This window comes from Urocitellus parryii, chromosome 3, assembly GCF_045843805.1.
Source record: "Urocitellus parryii isolate mUroPar1 chromosome 3, mUroPar1.hap1, whole genome shotgun sequence".
Taxonomy (NCBI): Eukaryota; Metazoa; Chordata; class Mammalia; order Rodentia; family Sciuridae; genus Urocitellus; species Urocitellus parryii.
The window spans coordinates 172,044,317-172,066,358 of record NC_135533.1 but is presented as its reverse complement, the minus strand read 5'-3'; the positions used below and the strand labels follow the sequence as shown (position 1 = coordinate 172,066,358).

The 22,042-nt window shown below is 43.2% G+C and overlaps 2 protein-coding genes across 2 annotated transcripts in view; one reads left to right on the top strand and one right to left on the bottom strand.

Moving 5' to 3' along the window:
* Positions 1–22,042, bottom strand: part of Cacna2d3 (calcium voltage-gated channel auxiliary subunit alpha2delta 3) — an 882,565-nt gene that overhangs the window by 142,602 nt on the left and 717,921 nt on the right. The gene's annotated exons all lie outside the window — the stretch shown is intronic.
* Positions 395–10,665, top strand: Lrtm1 (leucine rich repeat transmembrane protein 1). The gene is made up of 3 exons (XM_026388629.2): positions 395–816; positions 3,331–3,927; positions 9,527–10,665. Exons 1-3 carry the CDS (start codon positions 810–812, stop codon positions 9,958–9,960), a joined length of 1,038 nt encoding a protein of 345 aa, XP_026244414.2. The 5' UTR covers positions 395–809; the 3' UTR covers positions 9,961–10,665.

The window sequence follows — 22,042 nt, the reverse complement described above, 5'->3', positions numbered from 1 at the left end:
GGGTGGGGGGCGGGGACGAGGGAGCTGGCCGGCAGCTGAGAAGTATTTGTGGCCTCGGAGGGGTGGGGGAAGAGGTTGCGATGTCCACGCAAGGAAACCATGGCTATGAATTTCAGGGCATCAAGATCCTGTCAACACAGCTAATCCCTACGGATGTTGGCTGAATAAGCCTCCGATGACCAAAGAAACGCACTGTGGAAACCATGTCAGCCTCCAGCAGGCCAATTTGTCCTCATATTACACACTCTGCTGGCTCTGTTGCTAGACCCCCAGATCGAGCGTCTCCCCCCCACCGCCAACCCGAGGAGGTGGACACAGCATGGTTAATAAGTCAACAGAATTCAGAAGCCACGATCGGATTAAGGAGGCCGTTTTTATTTTGGTGCCCTGGACTCCAAGCAGATTAAATAATCAAAAAGGCCGAGCCATCGGGGTCATGTTTGAATGCTACAGCTGTTCACCGAGATTTGACAAACATTCTTTACGCGCGGCTCTCGGTCTGAATGGGAAAGGCAGGGATGATCTCGGGGAGGTCGACACTTTAAGAAAGAAGAAGGGGACACAATCAAAAGATCCTTTTATGGAAACCGATCCCAGCCAGATGGAGACAAGGGGGCAGGCTGCTTAAAGAAGTGGTCTTGTGAAAGCGACAACTGTTCTCAGCATCGAAGAAAAAAAAAGCCCAAGCAGGATTCAGAAGAAGTGAATGAAAACTCCAAGTCCTGCCATGCCCTCGGCTTGTGGATCTGCAAATTAATAAGGGTGGGCTGCGTGATCGGCAAGGACCCTGGTCCCGTGGAGGCGCAGCCATGAGAGGTGAGCCGTGATGGATGAGTCCTGTCGCTCCTTGGAGGAGTTTTCCAATGGAGGGAGGGAGGGAGGGAGTGGATCCCCTCAGAAGGGTGTCCAGTGAAATCTGTTTTCAAGTCGTCTTCCTTACAAGATCTGGACATATGTAAAAAAATTTCGCCGAAGGGGAAGATTTATGTTTTCACCACGTTGGGTGCAGAGGAAGGGACTGGAGATAAAATTATGCGGCCATAATGTGAGTGTGCGCTGGGCATGCCACGGGTCATTTCACAGAAAACATGGTGCGGGCAGTTGGAGTTCATATATTATTCCCTTTGGGGGAGAGGGTTGGAGCCAAAGGAAGAATGAACCAACTGGCTCCAATCTCAGAAAGAGAAGCCCTTCATTAATGGCTCAGCAGATTCCGTGGAAAACATATTCTCTTATTTAAGAATTGATTTCCTGCAGCTAAGTCATGTTTGAGCCCTACAGTTCAGGGGAAGGGATGTGGGTTTGTTTCTCATGGGAAGATATTTTGGCTTGGAAAGGAGTCATTTCGTTTACCTGCAAAATTGGTGAAAGGAGAACAAGGATTTTGTGCTTCTTTGTTTGGGAAAGGGGAAGAGGATGGTGACACCCCACCTCTCTTGAATTAAGTTAAACAGAGCAGCTTCTCTTTCAGAAGGCTCCGGGGCCTCCTTCCTATGAGCCTTGAGCACTCTTAGCTCCAGAGAGAGAATTCAGAACAAGGGAGCAGGCTGCAGAGCCTGGGAAGGCCACATTGTATATTTCCTTAGTTAAGCCTTCCAACAAACAAACAACCTCCATCAAGAACTTTCAATAGGAGTAGATCCCTCTTTTTAAGTTTCAAATATCATCATGTGGCCTTGTGAATTCCTCTACCAATTTGACAAAATGCCCTTGACAGATGTTTGCCATATTTTGAAATTTGAGTCTCAAAAAAAAAAAAAAAACCCAAGAAGTGTTATAGCAACTTTGTTGAAGGATCTCAGAGAATCTAAGAAGAACATAAACTGGCATCCTCTCTCCCCTTCAAAGGACCCTCTCCCACATTCCCATACAGCCAAGGAGTGCTGAGGCAAGGATGCTTTTTACAGCATTGTTTGTAATGAAGGGGGGGGGGAAATATTGCAGTTGCTCAATTGCCCCTCAGTAAAGGGATGAGTAAATATTGAATTCGAAACGATCTCATCATGGAATATTCGATAGCAGTTAAAAGGAATGAATTATCTCTCTAGGTATCCAAGTAGCTAGATCAGCATGGAGGAGGACGACAGACTTCAGATGAGTCAGACTGATGATTCCATTTATGTGAATATTTAGAAACCACAATGCAAATGAGTGTGTGTGTGCATGAAAAAGTATTTGACAGGCACTGGAGTGGAGCAGATAAGAACCCTCACACTTTGCAGGCAGATTGTCTGGGTTCAGATCATGGCTCCACTGCTTACTATCTGTGTGATTCTGGGTAAGCGATTTGGTGTCTCTGTGCCTCAGTATCCTCACCCTTAAAATGATGAAATGAGTACAACCATACTTAACGATGTTACAGGGGCGAATTGATGTATATAAAGCATATAGAATGATGGTTGGCCCCAGATATGTGCTATATGTTTATTTGCCATTGTTAACTATTAATATTAAATATTAATTGATTATTAAATATTGTTTTTAACATACCTGGAGGGATGTATCAGTAATGGTGGGGGAAGGATAAAGTAAGTATGAAAATCTTACTTTTTGGTGCAAGGGGTAGGGTGGGTACCAGGGATTGAACCAGGGGTGCTTAACTACTGAGCCACATCCCCAATCCTATTTTATTTTATTTATAGACAAGATCTCACTGAGTTGCGTAAGGCCTCACTACATTGTTGAGGCTGGCTTTGAACTCAGGATCCTCCTGTCTCAGCCTCCTGAGCCACTGGGATTACAGGCGTGTACCTTGGTGCCCGGCCTGATTATGATATTATTCTTAATGCTTCTCTGTATTTTGAAAATCTACTGAATACAAAAAGAGCAGAGATGATCATTCAGGATTACACCTGCCATGACGAAAGTCAATCTGGAAGAATGCTTTAGACCCGCCCTACTCAAGATAGTAACTACTGGCCACAGGGCACAATTTAAAAATTAATTCAAATGAAATAAAAATGATATTCAGTTCCTTGGATGCAGTGGCCTGTCACTCTTCTCCAAGTCTGGCCCTACATGATGCAGCTGTGTCCTACAAAAGGCATTTGTAACCATGTGTCGCCTTTCTATTTTTCCACCATGTGGGTACTGAAGCACTTGGAAAGTATCTTTCCCGAGGCTGCTGACAATAATTAGCAAGGTGTGAAATAGGATGTACTCAGTCTGTCCCGACCCTACTCAAAAGGGAAGTGACACAGCCTGTCATCTAGGTTGCAGGAAGTGTTATCCGGCTCAGAATCACATTACCTGTGAATCCAAAAAGGGACATACATGCAGATCTCTCTCCTAACACTAGCCCAGAGCCCACTTTCTTTCTGTTTGTCCTAGGTGAGCTGCTACTGCTTTTGAGTGCGATTTTCCCACCCCAGGGCGTGTGCGGCTGCCCAGAGAAGTGCATCTGTCACTCATCTTCAAACTCTGTAGACTGTAGTCACCAGGGTCTGGCTGAAATCCCTCCTGATCTGCCTCCTCAGACTCTAACGCTGCTCTTGCAAGATAACCAGCTACGCCAGCTTCCCGCTCACGCGTTTAGGTCAGTTCCTCGGCTCATGACCTTAAACTTGTCCAACAATTCTCTCTCACATCTGGCCCCTGAAGTTTTCCATGGACTTCGGCACTTGCACGTCTTAAACCTAACTCACAACTCCCTGCTTTCCCTGGAAAGCAGACTTTTCCATTCCCTCCGGCAGCTGAGGGAGCTCGATGTGTCATTCAACAACATCAGCCATCTTCCCACCTCGCTGGCGGAGCCTTGGGAGAACCTAACCTTGTTTGCAGTGCGACAGAACCAGCTCCACTATCTCAGTCGCAGGCTCCTAGAATCCATGCCCAGCCTGAGGCTGTTATTTCTCAAGGACAACCTCTGGAAATGCAATTGCCACTTGCTGGGCCTTAAACTCTGGCTGGAGAAATTTATCTATGCAGGTCAGTAACGTCTGTTTGGAAAGCCCCATCTGTGTGTCACCAGCCTGGGATGAACCTCATCTGTTCTCTGCATTAGCAGATACATTGAGGAGGGTGCAAGGAGCAGTTTTAAGCTTTTTTTTTTTTTTTTTTTTTTTACATTGATGTCATTTCATGGTTTGGCAAAAAGGTAGGTGAGTCATTAGAGGGTATTTAAATTCAGGTTATTTATATTCATCTACAAATATAATGCACAGAGACAACTTTCTTCTTGTCTGATTAATATAACATGAAGTTACTTCTCTGGCAGGTATGCCCATAGGAAGGAGGGACTTCAATTGCCACCTGAGTGACGGCTTCACCCCAAAGTGGCACTAAACTCTTATTTTCAAGTATGATCCAATTGGGGACAGGGTTATCACTCTTTGGGATATTTTCTCCTCTTTGTTTGCTTCTATCCATTTGACAGGTGAAAATCTTCCCTAAAAGAATCTCTGCTTTAGTAAGTACTACTGTTATTGAACTTGGGTGCAATATGACCTCTTTCTAAAGTTATTCATTATTTCTTTAACCAGATATCAAAAAGCAAAGCAAGAGATCCCAGAATATTAAAGATGGAGGGAGGCTATGGAAATGACCCAAGGATTAGCAAACCACAGCCCTAAGGCCAGATCCAGTCCCTCTTCTCTTTTTGTTTTGCAGTTTTGTCAGCCAACATCCATGCCTATTCATCACATACTGAGCAGCTGTTTTGCACTCTAAGGGCAAGTTTAAGTGGTCATGACTGACTGTTTGGTAAAGCTGATATTTATTATCTGGCTCTTAATAGAAGTTTGGCAAATCCCTGTTATCGATGGGAAACAGAGGCCCAGAGAGGTTCCGTGATTTGCCCAAGATCACAGAGCAGAAGCAAAGAGGAAAACAGAAAGCCTGACTTTGGTTCTTGGCCCCACATTCTTCCCTGTACCCCATAGTGCGTCTCTGAACATCATTCATTGATTCCCACACTTGAATGCTTTTTATATCCCAGGCACTGTTCTGGGCTCTGAGAAAAGGACCATGAACAAGAATATCTAGAGTATCTAGAGCAGTGTGCATGGATGTTAATTAAGACCACGGGTAATGATGCGTGCTCAGGCGGCAGTGCTAAGACGACAGTGCTAAGACGACAGTGCTAAGACGACAATTAGGCAGGGGAAGCAGAGGGAGTATGAGGGGAAGGGGCCCCATTTTAGACTGAATGGGCATGGAAGTCCTTTCCAAGGAGGTGACATGGGTGAGAAGAATCAGAACAAGGAGGAATGAGCCAGGAGATGACTAGGCGAAAGACATCAAGTTTGGTGACAAAAGGAGAACCAGAGAGTTGCTAGAACAGAGGCAGGCTGTGACAGAGGGGACAGAGAAGAGGCAATGCATGTCCTCAGAGACCATGTCATGCAGGACTGTGCAGAGCAGACCTTGGGCCTGGGATTTTATTTTAGGTCAGATGGAAAGCCCTTGCATTTTATTCAGGGGAACAATATGATCTGATTACAACTTAAAAAGGTTACTTTGGTGAGTCTTGGAAGAGCGATCTAAAAGCTGTAGAAGAAGAGCCAGAGAGATATAAAAAAGAAGATGAATCCTGTTGGCCAGGGAGAGGATGATAGTGGCCCCAAACAGAGTGGTAAGAAGGCAAGGCTTTGGGAGACACCTGGAATATTAAACTGCTAGGAATGGCTAATGAGGTTGAGTGACAGATGAAGAAAAGAGTCTAATGATGGGAAATTCTATTTCATTTTGTCATGCAGGGGTAGCCAAAGAAATGGTGATGCCTTTAGCAAATTGGGAGTGGGGGAAGTGAGGAAGGGGGAGGCAGAGAGTCAAGAGTTGGTTTGGGGGCATGTTGGAGACACCCATACCAAATCCAAGGGGAGCTCAAGATTTGAGCCCTTGCTCAAGAAAATATACATGCTACAGACATGAATTAGAGAATCAATAGCATCTGGACCGCACAGACGAAGGCAAGTTAGAAAACAGCTCGAGTTCAAATATACAATACTGAATTAAGAAGCGTCTCAACAGTAAAATAGCAAATCACATCTCACTCACCAGCCAACATTCCAGTTAACTGACAACAGGAGCTATATAGCATGTGCCAACCTCCTTCTGATAGGAGGCTTCAAATACAACTAATTACAGCTGGGGGTAAGGAGCTTGAGCTATTGTGTTCTGGATTAAATCGTAGGCATATACCAGACCATCACACAAAAGAGTTTTCATCAAAGAAGAATATTTCTTGATTAGAATATATAGAGTTCCCAGGCCCAGGATGTTAGAAGCAATGTGGGATGGGATGAAGTTCTCCTTACTCAACCACAAAACTTGCTGGTGGTCTTTGGGAAAATTAATATTGTGCTCAGTGTCACCAGATAAAAAGTGATAGTATTAAGGCCCATGATGATCCTCAGAAGCAGTGAGGCAGTTCACCCTCCCTCGTGACACAGCACAGGAGCACAGATATCAGCCTTTCGTCAGAGGAAGGAAAAATCAATTGGGGGCACCGGAAATCTGGTTGTCCCAAAATAACTAGAAAAAAATCCATATTGATACTAAATATGAAAGTCATATAATGAATGCATCGAATAAAGACAAAATAAAGGAATAGATATTAATCAATATCCTTATAAACCAAAGCAATTCCAGAGGTGTTAAATGATTTAACAGACATCCCTAGACTTCAGTCATTTATGCAAGAAAATGTCTGTTGCTCACTCATTTTAGGGTTCAAGAGAACTGGGAACTTGGTCTGCCTTCCATGCATTGTTCAGAGATCTAAGCCCCTCTTAGGTTGTGATGTGGCCCACTTCACCACACAATCTCCAACACCACCACCCAAAGGGGGCGAAACCCACGTAAGACCATGCTGGAGATGTCATCTCCTGGAAAGGGCATTCATGGTTCCATTGGGCAGTTCTCAGTCACCTAGCCCCAAAATAACCCCAAAGAGTGCAAAAACTGAGTCTTCCTACGGGCCTAAGGGCAAAAGAGGTATGTTGGTGAATACTTAACCATATCTCCTCCACAGAAACATGCACATAGATTTGAATTCTACTATTCCTCTTTATTAACGAGTAAGCAAACCATCTTGATGCTCATCACTAACTTTATTAAATACTGACTCTAGACTAAGTATGGTGCTAAATACTTGACATGGTTTATCCAACTGAACCCACAGAGCAATCGTGGGAAGCGAATTTCATTATTCGTCCTGTCTCTCACTTTTCAGAAGCACAGGTGGAGGCACGGTATGGTCAAAGACCTTTTGGGGTTGTATAATAAGTCATGTGCAGATTTGAGATCTGAATCCAATTTTTTCCAAGACAGAGGTTGAGAGCCACTAGGGGTCAGGTGGGGGACAGTGTGCTCATGGCAAGCTGGTGCTTCTTGCATTGTCAACTTATATAATCTAGAAGCGGGTAAAGCTCCTCGTGCTATAGTCAGCAGAGTTGTCCCTGATGCCATGGCCTCCTAGATAGGGGTGGCAGGGTGTGAGGAGATCCTGGCTGGGGATGTAGCTGCACAGGAGGCCATGTAGCTGTTGGGAGTCACGGCCCCTTCCACAGTCCCAGGCTCTAGTCTATGTATTCTCTTGCCTCTGTGTCCCAAGATGTGGATCCCATTCTAACACTGAACATTCAGAAGACTGAAGATGGAGAAAACCAGTTATGGAATCATTAAATAAATCACCTTGGTCTGGGTATAGGTTAGCTGATGGAATTGCTCTTGGCAAGAGACCTTCGAACCCTGGTAGAAGTATCTGTGCTCTTTGGCCAGGTTAAATGTACTTAGTACTTCTCAGAGCCCCGCTCTTCATTTCTCTCTCTCTGGCCTTCTTCCTCGCAACAAACTCCCAGGGAGAGACTCTAATGGCCAGGTGCACAGAAATGCAATGATCTATATGGCAAGACTTCAATGACAGTGCAGCTGGATGACACCTTGGGCCGATACCCCGTACCTCTGGCCTCCCGAGAACCAACAGCTTGGAAAAAGAAGAAATTCCTCTTTTACCTTTTTAGCTTTAGAGTCTCAACTCTTGCCTCAAGGGATCACAGAAGAAGCCGGGGGGGGGGGGGGGGGGGGGGGGGGGGGGCTAGAGACATCCTGGCAGAAGATGATTCAGGTTTAAGCAATGGCAGCAGAAAGGGCATAGGCTGAATTTTGCCATTGCCACTCACCCTGGTGTGCCTGGGCCACGTGACAACTCTTGCACAGTGGAGTGGTCCTAGGTACTTACAGGGCCACTTAGGGCTTGCATTAAAAGGCTTAGGTAGGATGGATAGGAAAGCATTCCCAAACTCTGAAGGGCTGTGTGATGGCAGGTGCTAATAAGTTGAAGTAATGACCTCCATGTGTGTAGGTCTGCTATAATTTCACAATCCACCAACCATCTGTGCGAAGAATCTTCCATCTAATTTGGCTAAGAGAGTCCTCCCGGGAGAGGTGTTTATAGCAGGCTGGGAGAACTGAGTCACAGATCACAGGAGAGTTTTGCCCCGTCCTAGGGCTTTATGAGGATTCTCCTGCCCACTGCCCTGGCCTCACGATTCTCCAGAGAGGAGGAAGTAGAGCAGGACAGTGAGAGGGGTGGGGGAAACTTGAGAATGATGGGCAAGGACTGAGTTTAGATGTTGATTTGTCTGCTCCGGACCTGCATGAGTTTGCTTAAGAATTTCCTCTCTTAGCAGAGCGTAAGGAGCCCTCTGTGCTTTGTAAACTAACAAGTCGGATACAAATCTGATGCTTGTACGGCAGAGAATTTCGTCAAAAAAGTTCTTTTTCAGTAAATCAGTGACCAACCTCGTCCAGAAGGAAGTGTGTGAACCCAGCGCTCTCTCTAGAGAATGCCCTAGCAATGGAATCCCACAAATGTCAGAAGTCTACACACCCGAGGAAATCAACTGCCTCGTGGGGAATGGAAAGTGCACTTAATAACCCTTTGGAAAATCCGGTACTCAAAGTAGTAAACTCTTTCGAGGCCTGAGGAGACAGGTTAATTATACTTAATCCCACGAACGAAACCAATTGGCAAATTCCGAGATACACAAAGCACCGCAAGGACCTTGCCACCACTGCCCTTGGCATCACTGAGGAGAGTTGGTAGACACCTGGCATTTCAGTGATCAACACACAGCATCATAACAATGCACATTTGTTCTGTGTGTTTTTTTTTTTTTTTAAGGTTTACAATAGGAATCTGGCACAAAAGGTTTCTTGTGTGGCAGGGCTCGGGCCTCCTTAGGGGATTGGCCTCAGGGCTAGGCTACGGCACCCTTGGTGTCGCCCCTGGGAGTCCCTTCTTGTCAGCCTTGGAATTGTCTTTCCCCATCAGCATTTATATGATGTAAAGGTGACTTGGCTTCTGATGAATTCTGGGTCATATGTAATTGCCAATTTAGTGTGTGGCATTTTTAGCATTTAGCTAATTTAGAAATCCTAAAATCATAAAGAATGGAAAAAAAAGTTTATAAAGATACCTTATAAATTCCATCTGCCTTCCTTTTTTTTTTTTTTAGCTAAAGATTTTGGACCACAGTCGTATCTGGGTTCTGTTATCATTCTCTGCTTTTGTTTTCTAAAGGGGGAGTAATGGATGGTGTCATCTGCGCGTCACCTGATATGTGGAAGGGGAAGGATCTCCTTAGGATTCCTCACGAGCTGTACCAGCCCTGTCCTCTTCCTGTTCCACATCTGGAGCCCTCACAGGGTCAGCAGCATGGCACTGCCCACGGGGAGGTCCCCAAGCCTCTTGAGAACCGGATCTCTGAGGAGCGAGACCCTGTGGCATGTGAAGTCAAACCCAAGCCGAGGCCCACCAACCTGCGCCACGCAGTGGCCACCGTTGTCATCACGGGGGTTCTATGTGGAATCGTGTGTCTCATGATGTTGGCGGCTGCCATCTATGGCTGCACCTATGCGGCTATTACAGCCCAGGGCCATCGGGGCCCCTTGGCTCAAACCAGTGACTCTGGGAAGATGGGAGGAAAAGAGGTATTTGACCACTCACTGGCCTGAGAGCTTTCATCTCAAAGAGGATTGATGGCTGTAGACCAGGTGTCCGAGTGAGCCGATGTGTTCACTGTTAACGGTCTGATTTTGCTTTTTCCAACAGAAACAGTAAGATGTGTTTGTAAAAAATATATATATATATTCCTGGGAAGAAATTTAGGTTGGAGATTTTTAAAATACCATAGATGAAATAGAGATGATACTTGTACTCTGTGTCTGCAAAGTTATGACAGTGATTCTAGGCATTGGAAGACCATGCACTCAGAAAGGGAAGATACCATCTCTTTCAGGTGCCCTTCCCTGGATTAAGTTGCTTTTGCAGAGCAAAAAAAAAAAAAAAAAAAATTCCAACATGTGAGCCAGTCAGCATTCCTAGGAGCTTTAGGGTCCACTGAGAACTGCCCAAGTCTGAGTGCTTAGGATGAGGCTGGTGATCCTACCCGAGGGGCACTGAATGCCTCTATAATTCAAGTTCATGCTAGATCGGTGGATACTTTTAGATGTTGTGTATGTTATACATTTAATGGGAGCGTCTGTTGGTTGGGAATTTCGTAGCTTGCCACAAGAGTCAGATTATATTTAATTTCCTAAATCAGAAAACCATTTGGGGCTTTGTAGGACGATGCAGAGGAAGAGGAGGGTTCCACATCTGGGTAATGCGACTCAGGCCCAGAGTCTGGGGCAGTTTCTTTTCTTTCTTCTTCTTTTTTTTTTTTTTTTTGGATGCAAAGGTAAAGAACACATAAGCAAATTCAGGGCAGAGATTACCAGAAGGCCCTATCCACCAGGAGACTAGAAGCTTCCATTTATAACACTCACAGCAGGAATGAATTTAGGTTAGTCGGAAAGCGAGCGTAATGACTTTTGTGTATCTGCATCTGCCTGCGTGGTGCACAGAGGGCACAGGCTTGCACAACCACACCCGTGCACAGACAGGATGCGAATGCATCTCTTCCCCCCACTAATGAAATGCAGCCCCGTCAGGGTGTGGGAGCCAGCAGCTCTTGATCACCACCCAGATTGTCTCTCAACACTCTGGGATAGGAAGTCAGAAGGAAGTCTTGAAGAGAGTGGGAATTTCCAAGAGGCTCCAGATAAGTGGTGGCAGCCACCCTGAACATTATTTAGGCCGTGGCTTCAAAAATAAAATAAAATAAAATCAGGTATAAGGCTGGCTTAGCCCACAGACGTGGTCCTGAAGAACTGCATGCAACGTGAATTTTTGTAAATTGAATCATCATTTTAATGCAGTAGGGGACCTCGCTATTTAAAGGAACCTTTCATGGAATCTTTCTGTAATGGAAATAATTGGCTCCAGATTTATGCCTTTTGTATATTTGCATTTTCGCCATGCTAGGTTTTCTTAAAGTGAAATGTACCTGTTGTCTCTCAGCTCCTACTTAGAGTCACTTTTTAGGAGTCAGTTTATTTTACACAGGGAAAGGAGTGCAGAGGAGTTAGGGACATGTTAAAGGCAGAAAACGGCATATATATATATATATATATATATATATATATATATATATGGCAAGCAGTCCCTGCAGAGGCCATGACAGACATTGATAATCAATCCCAGCACTCCTCCCAGCTGAGCCCCAATGCGCCACAGATGGTTTCTTAAGACAGCACTGTAGGCAACCAGAACTAATCAATTGGAATCGGTTCAAAGGATAAAGCACATTTGCCATTCAGAATACTGGCTCTACATTCACTCCTTAAGGCCATGTAAAAATTAGTTTGGATCCTAAGTCCACAGTCCATTCCTTAGCTGGAATGTGATGGAAGGTTTGCATATGAGCAGGATGGACAGACAGATATAGTCCCAGTCTTGCCTGACAGTGCCAAGAAGACAGGGAAACAGATGGATGAACCTACTGTATCATATGTGCAGGGGTCACAGGGATGAATCTGTAATCATCACAGAGGCAATCTACAACTGCCCCTGGTGTGCTCTATCTAGTGTGAGCTCTGCTTACCCTCAAGCTAAAGATGGGCCATCTTTTGAAGCAGCGATTTTGCTGGTAGAAAACTTTTAAACTGGGATGGTAAGGGTTTTTATATTTTTTTTCTTTATCTGAATATTAAGATAAACCTGGCAAGACCCTGTCTCAAAATAAAAAATAAAAAGGGCTGGGGATGTGGCTCAGTGGTTAAGTGCCCCTGGGTTCAATCTCAACAGCAGGGAAGACCTGCTGTCTGGGCTCTATCCCAGGTTGTGGCATCTCCTCTCCACGTTGCCATATGCCAGCCATTCCAGTGGGCAAGACTGAGCACCCTGCTCTAAGGATACAGCAACTTCTTCCCAGGTAAAGAAAAAAAGAAAAACAACAACAAAAACACTGTCTTTTCATTGTCCTGGACTGTGAATTCTTAGCCAATCTGAGAAAGGACGTTTAGAAGATTTTTTTTTTATTCCCCATTCCAATTCTTACCAATGTTGTAAGAGCTAATGCTGCATATCAGGCATGGTGTAAAGTGGTTCTTGTCAACATTCCACATGGAATCCTGACACCCACCCTATGAGATACTCGAATAGATACCATACAAGCTGGAACTACTGAGGCCAATAATGTGTGCTTCTTCTAACTGTGGTGACTGAAGACTGGAAGCATACTATGCCCTGCCCAAGGTTTGGTGACACTGCAAGCCAGCCCCTATCCCCTCCCTCACAGAGAACTTCTGCAGAAAACCCTAAACATAATTAGCATCCTCACATGTCAACACCCCTATTCTATTCAATTTCTAAGTACAGATGATAACTCAGGCAAGCTGACTTCCGGCTTTACAGATAGTCTTTAAAGGGGGGGGGGGAAGGATGTACATTTTGATTTCTATCTTTTTCCTACCATCACCACAAACAGCAGTTGGCAAGGAAAATAATTACTTACCCTGAAATGTCAACAGCTTCTCAGCACAGAAAAAAATATAAATCAAATTGTTTAGATTAACAAATGCAGAGTTATCATTTGTTAATATGAGAAATGAAATGTTTTAACTGTAAAAATCATTGCAGATGAAAGACCCAATTTGCAGGGTATTCTGCAAGAACCACAAATTATCTTTCACAACCACTGCAGCTCATGAGGGGTAATTTGCAAACGCCTCATAGATTATTTTCAGCTGTTTATTGCTGCTGTCCTATTCATAGATTCCCCTATAAAAATGTCTGTCCATCATAGAGCCATGCTGAAGGTACATTGAGGACAAAACTCATAATTCTTGTTGGTTATTTCCGAGAAAGCCACATAAAATATAATTTTTCATCATATTTAGTAGAACAGCATGACTATAGACAGGTTATTTTTTGCTTTGCCAGAGATCAAAAATTCATAAACAGATATTATAGCTGTCGGCAGTGATTCATAGAGGGAAAGGGTGGGGGGGGGGAGGCAGGCTGCCAGAGAGACTCTGGAGCAAAAGATCTAACATCAAATCCGTATCTGAAAAGCTTTTATAATGAAGGCCAATTGCCCCGACCCTGCAGGAAGAATCTCGTGCTTCTGTTCATAAAATGCCAGTGGGTGACTGAAGGTCTTATTTTTCCTTACAAAAAAAAAAAAAAATGTCAGACCAAAAAATGATTCATACGTGGGTTTGTTCCCGAAGCTTGATGAAACCTCAAACCTCATTGCTTAAATCAACCAAGTACCCATGAAAAACAGACACCTTTGTTCTAGACCTTAAATATCCAAAGAAGTAGCTAAATCAATTTCCAAAATAATCTGTCTGCAGCACACATTCATATAATTATACAACAGCTGCTAGAAACCTATAACTTTCTATTGTAGGTCAGGAAATTACTGTTTCCAGTTTGGTAAAACCCATCCGTGTGTTCGCTGCTAAATGTTATTGACTGAAGTCTACCAGAAACTCATATTCCAAACCCACCTGGCATTGCTGGTCTGTTTTCCCTTTTGATGGAAATGCTTTTTTTTTTTTTTTTATGTGCAAATTGCCATGAGGCTTCAAAGAAATCCTTGTCCCATTCAGAGAAGATGACCTATACATAACCTATCACCCTCTTTTTGCATCCTTGACTGGACTGGGCACACCTACTTTCACTCTAATGATATTGAATATACATTTAGATGGATAAGATGTCCAGCCCACAAAACTCAAATCAAGAAGACCCAAGGGGGTGGGGGGAAATCAAAGGGTTTAGAAGCAAAGAAAAGCATTGAAGAACACTGAGTCCAGGCCTGGGAAATTTCAAAATAGCAGCCACCAGACTCTCTCTCTCTCTCCATTACAGGCATTGCTAATAGATCATGGCAAACTTATCTGCTGAGCCTCCATAAGGCCTCAGAATCCTTTAAAATCTGTTTTCCAGGTACCCACGACCGATCAGCTGGGGTTGACGTGAGAGATTAAACCTATTTGCTACCCTGATACAGTCCAGTGCCCTTATTTTACAGATAGGAAATAGAAGCAGGAAAAAGGAAAGGAACTTTTCAAAAGTCACGCACATAAATTAATTGTATGCCTGATAAACTCAGTTGCAGAAGCATGGGGTTAGCATGAATGATACAACCTGCCTTAGCCAGCTTTTCTGCTGCTACAACAAAAAAAAAAAATGCAACTAGAAAAATTGTAAAGGAGGAAAAGTTTATTTGAGGGCTCATGGTCTCAGAGGTCTCAGTCCATAGACAGCCAGCTCCATTCCTCTGGGCCCGAGGTGAGGCAGGACATCATGGCAGAGAGTGTGGTGGAGGGGAGAGGCTCACATGGTGATCGGAAAGCAGAGAGAGACAGAGAGACTCCATTTTTTATATAAAAATATATATATATCCCAAAGCCACGACCCCAAAGATCCATCTCCTCCAGCCACACCCCACCTGCCTCCAGTTACCACTCAGTTAATCCCACTGGCATTTAATTCACTCATTGGGTTCAGGCTCTCATAACCCAATCATTTCTCCTCCATACCCTCCTGCATTGTCTCACACATGAGCTTCTGGGGGGACACCTCACATCCAAACCCTAACACAACCTGATGCCCACCATCCTTCATTCATTCCGTGGAGAACTGCAATATCTAGACTATGACATTATTATGCTAATTATTAGGATAGTGACAATTACAGCATAACCTTCAACCTTTATCGAGCACCCAATTTTGTGCCAGGTGTTTTCTGCATAGTAATTGATTTTCTGTTGGCCTGATGTTGGCCAAGACTTGTGGGTATTTTACTGCCATGTCACAGGAGAAAGGACATGGTCAGAAAGCTCGGGTCATTTACCTAAAGTCACACCACCAGTAAATGGTAGAGTAGGGATTTGGATTCCGGTCTTCCCAGGTCCAAAACCTGAACACTTTTCAGGATGTCCGAAGAACTCAGAGTGAGGATCCTTTCCTGGCACTGCCAACGCTGACTGCAAAACATGGCAGAGAAAAGGAATCTGGCCACCAACCAGTATGTCACCGCTATGAACTCTGGTCCCACCATTAACAGGAGGACAGCTGAAGGCGTCAAGGCAAAATGGAAAACGAAGGCCTTTCACCACCTGTGACTTGGATGGGCTGGAAGAGACACTCTTAGAAGGGAAGGGAAGAGACCCAAACTCTCTTGTGTTATTTGAGAAAAATGACAAAATTAGACTTTAGATGAAGATGCTAGCCAATAAGTAGGAGTTTTCATTGTAACACTCATTAATACACAGGAAAGGGAAAAACAGAGAGCCCTAGAAATTAGGAAGACTGCTCATTGACATGCAAGTCTCCAGGAGGAATATCAAAGCAGAGCTATGACCTTGAGCCAGATGAGTGTCCTTCCTTATGTTGTTAGTCCACTGAGACACTGGGCTGAAGACTCAGAGGGAAACCATCCCCTTCTATACGTAGGGTATTTGAGAACAATTGTCATTAATACCTCCCCTTGAGACCTTGCTGGTTTCAACCATGAGAGAGGAAGCCTCTCAGTAATGTAGCATTTAGTGTGAAAAAAAAGAAGGAAAGATATTAAAATAAAAATAATCCAACCAACAATAAAAAAAAAAGAGAGAAAAAAAAAATAATCCAGAGGCTAGAGTTTTAACCTACTATGTTAATTCCGTGTTGCTTTTAATATAATGAAATGCCTTAGACAGGCAACTTTACAAAGAAAATAGTTTCACTAGACTCACAATTTTAGAGGCTGGAAGTCCAAATACCATGGCACAGGCTTTAGTGAGGGCCTCCCTCTGGCTGCACCACCTCACAGTGGATGGAAATGTTGGGAGGAGGTGTGTGAGCAAGACAGGAAGCCACAGAGCCTGGGTGGGGATGGGGAGCAGGCTCAGGCTTTGGGAACAATCCTCTTGCGAAAATAACCAGGTCCCAGGTACCTTTCAACAGATGAATGATTAATAAAGAAAATGTGGTATATGTACACAATGGAATATTATTCAACCATAAAGAAGAATGAAATTGTGGCATTTGCTGGTAGATGTATAGAGTTGGAAACTATTACGCTAAGTGAAATAAACCAGTCTCCAAATAAATTATATTAGAATAAGTTATACTCTGTATATGGATGTCAAAATATACTCTCATGTATATGTAAAAAGAACAAATTAAAAAAGAAAAAAAAAAACGGGTCCTATGAGAAGTGCCTTAATCTCTTCTGATGGCACGATTCGAGTGACCTAAAACCCTCCCAGGAGGGTTCCCTATAAAAGGTCCCACCCACCTCCCAGCAGCACCACCCTGGGGACCAAGCTTCCCACACATGAACTCTGGGGACACACAATAGCCATTTCATAGCACCTGCTGTTGCTTCCAAGAAATGAAAACGACAGACTATTTTGATTCATCTGAGTCATCAGACAACACAGCAACAGGAGGTAGCGACCCCAAACCCATCCTGTAGTAGTGCAGTGATCGAAGCAATCTGATCATTGGACACTTGATTAGTGGCTGTACCTATCAACTAACCCGCCACCTTAATCCCTCCAAGAGATCCTGTAGAGGAAGCCATCTACCTTGCTCCTGGGCAAATCCCCTATATTTTAAGAACGATGAAACTGAAGAGAAAACTTGGCATCCCCTACAAGAGTGTTAAAAAAAAAAAAAAAAGAAGAAGAAGAAGAAGGCAGACCTGCTCTCAAGATGCAGAGGAAACATGAAAGTAAATTCACTGAACATGTCCTAAAACAATTTTTAAAGTTTCTGGTGGAATTTCACGTGCCGTATGTTTGGTGTGCGTATGTGTATATTTTAACATACATTTCACTGGCAAAACCATGTCACATGGCCAAGTTCAGAGCCACCGAGGAGGCATACAGGTCTGGTAGGATGGCACTGTGGGTGGCATGGCCATGAGTGAGGACATGCCATCCCTTATAGGGACTAAAAGAGTGTGTAATTGCAAATAATAAAAAGTAACGAGCTGGGCACAGTGGTGCACACCTGGAATCCAAGCGGCTCAGGAGGTTGAGACAGGAGGATGCGTACAGACTCAGAGACCCCTATAAATTCCTTTTGAGGAAAACTCAACACATTCATTGACTGAGGAATGGCTTAAAATGCAGGAGAGAAGGCACAGAGCAGAAGAATGTGGCAATGGCATAAAGATACCAGTGATCAGCCATAGAATCGGCTAAAGTCAGAGTTAAGTCTCAATGGTTTGGCTAACATGGTTACAAAACCATGCAGTTGGCCATTTAACAAATTTCTAAACACTTGCTGTAATATTTTCTAAATATCAAAGATAAAAGAGTGAAAAATGAAGCACGCACCCCACGAAACGGAACATCTAGCCGAGGGAGAAGACAGAGGAATAAAAAGTATATCAGAGGGACTGGGGATGTGGCTCAAGTGGTAACATGCTCGCCTGGCATTGTGGGGCACTGGGTTCTATCCTCAGCACCACATAAAAATAAAATAAAGATGTTGTGTCCACTGAAAACTAAAAAATACATATTAAAAAATTTTCTCTCTCTCTCTTAAAAAAAAAGTATATGAGATGGTACAAAAGCAGTAGTGAAAGAGAGTGCTGGGGATATGGTGGAGGAAGAATCCCTATTTTGTATTTGGTGATAGGAAAGGCTTCCCTGAGAAAACATTTGAACAGAGACCTGGAGGAAATGGTGGATCCAGTGGTGAAGATGCTGGCAGGAAAGTGACCCAAAGAAAAGACATAGCAGATGCAAAGGCCCTGAGGTGCCAGCAGGTGTGGTGAGTTTAAAGAACAACCAGGAAGCAATTGCTGTGGCTGAGTGGGCAAAGAGGGAAGTGGAAGGAGATGAGATTAGAGAGTGTCTAGGAGTCTTATCATTTGGGATCCTACAGGTTGTAAGAGGTAGCTTTTAAGATGACTTGCAATGATTCCCTTGTTTAATTGCCTCTGCTTGGTGGCAGAGTGGATCTGGTGAATTGCTTCTAACAAAATATAGCAAAACTGATAGAACATATGACTTCCAAGGCTAAGGTACAAAAAGCTGTGGCTTTTTATCTTGCCCACCCTGTCTTGCTCATTCCAATGCAAGTCAACTAGCACACTGTGAACTGTCCTGTGGAGAAACCCATCTGACAAGATCCCAAGAGGAATCTCTGGCCAGTATCCAGGGAGGAATGGAGATCTTCCACCCAACAACACAGGGATCTGAACGCTGCTGGTAATCTGCATGCCTTTGAATGCACTTCCTTTGTCTGCTGAGCCTTTGGCCCCACCTCCACCAAAGACTCAGAAGATGACCTGGGCCAAACCTTGACTGTGGCCTTTGTGAGCCTGTGCACCCAGCTAAGGTACACCCACACTCCCTGGCTCCCACAAGCTGTGGGATAGTGAAAGCTTATAGCCTTGCACCATTGGCTGTTGGCATAACTTGTTATGCATCAGCAGATAACATATGGTGTGAGAATTTTAGCTTTTAACTCAGAAAATTGGGAAGTCAGTGGAAAGATCTAATGGGGGAAAGACACGCCATTACTGGTCTTTTTAATTTATTTATTTATTTATTTTTGGTACCAGGGATTGAACCCCAGGGTGCTTAACCACTGAGCCACATCCTCAGTCCTTTTCCCTAGGAGATGAGTGAACTCACCAAAGGACCCCCAGGAAGGGTGGGCATCAAGATAGGCAGAGAACCAAGGAAGCAATCACCATGGTCAAGCCTTGCTGGTGGACCAAGATAAAATGAACACGTGAAGCTCAGTTCTGAATTCCGTAGGGTTGAAATTATTGCTGACCTTGATGAAAAATGTTTCACCGTGGATGAAACGGAGTGACCGTAGGTTCCAGAGAGAATGAAAGAGAGGATGGGAGAGAAGCACCTAGCATAAAATAATGATAAAGAACCTAAATAAAATAATGTAATCATAAAAAATTTTGTCTTAAAGACTTAACTAGATCAGTTGAAATCTGGAGGCTGACAGAAGAAGGCCAGAGAAGAAAATATACAAAATGATCATGCACTATAATTTTCATTCCAAAATTTCTTTTTATTTGGAACTTATTGCCCATTCGCCCCTGCCTGAGCTGGGCGAATCAATTGGCCTTGCAGTGGGAATGACATTCAGACATCAATCCTGACCCCATTCAGATCCTTTCACCCAGAATAGATCCCAGGAGCTCTTGGTGATGCAATGGGAGTTAAAAGCCTTTGATCAGCACTGTCCTGGTCCCACTATAACCTGGCCAAAGCATTTGCGTGGGCAACTGTGTCCAGGAACTCAGAGTCAAAGTACTGATGCTCCTACCACAAACTCCACTCCCATATGTCCCTTCTTCCCAGGGAGGTGAAATTAACATCCGCCATTAATCCTCTGCACACCCTTTACTTAACATGACTCATATGTATTTCCATCTCAACTGAGATCAAAATCCCAACGAGGTCACTAGGAGATTTATTTGGATAAAGGCAGTTAAATAAATCCCCAAATCTCTTATGAGCCATGTTGGAAAAATAAAATCCCATAAACTGTTTTCCACCAGAGCATGTGAGGGCATTTCCAACACTGTACCAAGCATTATGCTGATTACACTGTTCAGAGGTTTATAAACTAGAGGGAAGATTAAGTAAATCGCTGTCTTGACTGACAATGAGAACGTGTATTTTTAGAAAGCTTAGGATCTTTGATTGGGGTTTCTGTGTAACCACACATATGAAAATGTTAGGCACAATTGATGCACAAGTTGTGATACATGAAACTCTCTTCCACATCCATTTGCATAACCTCTGATTTAAATTTGTATTTTAGTTTTATAAGAACAAATCAGGTAAGTGAACAAATCTATGGTATTTTTTTCTGTTTTAAATACACAGAGTGACATATTTTCATCTAAATCTTTCTGTAAAGGGCCAGGTAGTAAATATTTTTGCACTGTAGTCTATACGGTTTCGATTCAGTTACTTAGTTTGCCATTTTAACAGGAAGGCAGAACTGTTAGTTGGATAATATGGGTATCACTGCATTCCAAGGCATCAGAGATCCAACAAGGTACTTATTTCTAGAATATATAAAGAACTCTCACAAATCAACAATAAGACAGATAACTTAATTTAAATATGGCAAAGGATCTGGACAGATATTTCTCTAGAGATCTTATACAAATTGCAAATGAGTGCATAATAAGATACACTGCACAGTAAGTCATCAGGGAAATACAAATCATCTCATATCCACAAACATGCTAAAATTAAAAAGGCAGACAATAATAAATTTTGGCAAGGGTGTGGAAGAATTGGAATCTCCATACATTGCAGGTGGATTGTAAAATGGCACAACCATGTTGGACAACAGTTTTGCAAAGTCTTCAAAGTATCAAATGCAAAGATACTATAAGAAACTACAATTCCACTACTAGGGATCTATCCCCTCAAAATGAAAACATGTTCACACAACAACTAGTACATGAATGTTCATGTCAACATTATTAATAATAGTTCAAAGTAGGAACAACCCAAATGCCTATCATTTGGTTAAACAAAGTGTATATCTCCACAACGGAATTTTATTTGGCAATAGAAAAAAAAAGTAGACAGCCATGTTACATGGATGATCCTTGAAAATATTATATTAAGTGAAAGAAGTTGGTAATGAAGGGCCACACAGTATATGATTCAAATCATTTATCTGATAATATTAAATCTGGGCAAATCCATTGAGAAAGTAGATTTGTGGTCCTGGGGTGGGGTGAGGTCTCAAGAACAGGAAGGGAGAATGTATATCATGGGTTCTTTTGGGAAAGTTGAAATAGTTCTAAAATTAGATTGTGGTGATAGCTGTCCAACTCGAACACACTATACTAGAAGCCAGTGAACTATATGCTTTAAATTGTTGAATTTTATTGGATATGAAATACATCTTAATAAAACTATGGGAAAAAAAAGATGGCAGGCTAGATTTGGTCCTGTGGACTGTAGTTTTCTAAACTCTGTTCTCAGGCATTGGCACATGAAAATGTAGTGTGTAGTTTTAGTATGAGCCAGGTGCAGTGGCTCATGCCTGTAATCCCAGCAGCTAGGGAGGCTGACACAGGAGGATTTTGAGTTCAAAGCCAGCCTCAGCAACTTAGCGAGGCCCTAAGCAACTCAGCAAGACCTTGTCTAAAATAAAACACAAAACAGGGCTGGGGATGTGGCTCAGTGGTTAAGTGCCCTTTGGTTCGATCCCTGGTTTAAAAAGAAAAATCTTAATATGAAACATGTCAGGATGCTATAATGATACTGCTACATATAAGGTTTCATAGAAAATGAAGAATTGGGAAAATCACTGGCCTGTGAGTGGTGATGAGTGTGATCTATAGTAATTATTAACAATTGTTTACTAGCTAGGGATTATGGAACCACTTGACCGCAAGAATTTACTGAGCACCATATATACCAGCCCCATCCTTTGGAATTGATGAGTATTCTTCTCAACAGTAATCAGTGGGATCCCCCCAAACAGACTGAATTTGGGTGTCAGAGATGCTCCCATACTGGTTAATACCATTCCTTTTCTGAGGTGATGAAATTAATTTCCATCTTCAAAACACTAGACTGTTAGAAATCCAATTTTAGTACCAGGCTGCCTTAATTTACAAATGTGAAAGCTAAGGTCTAGGTGGGGTCAGGAGAGGGACAGGCCCTGTGTTCACTTTAAGTACTTAGTTCACATTGACTT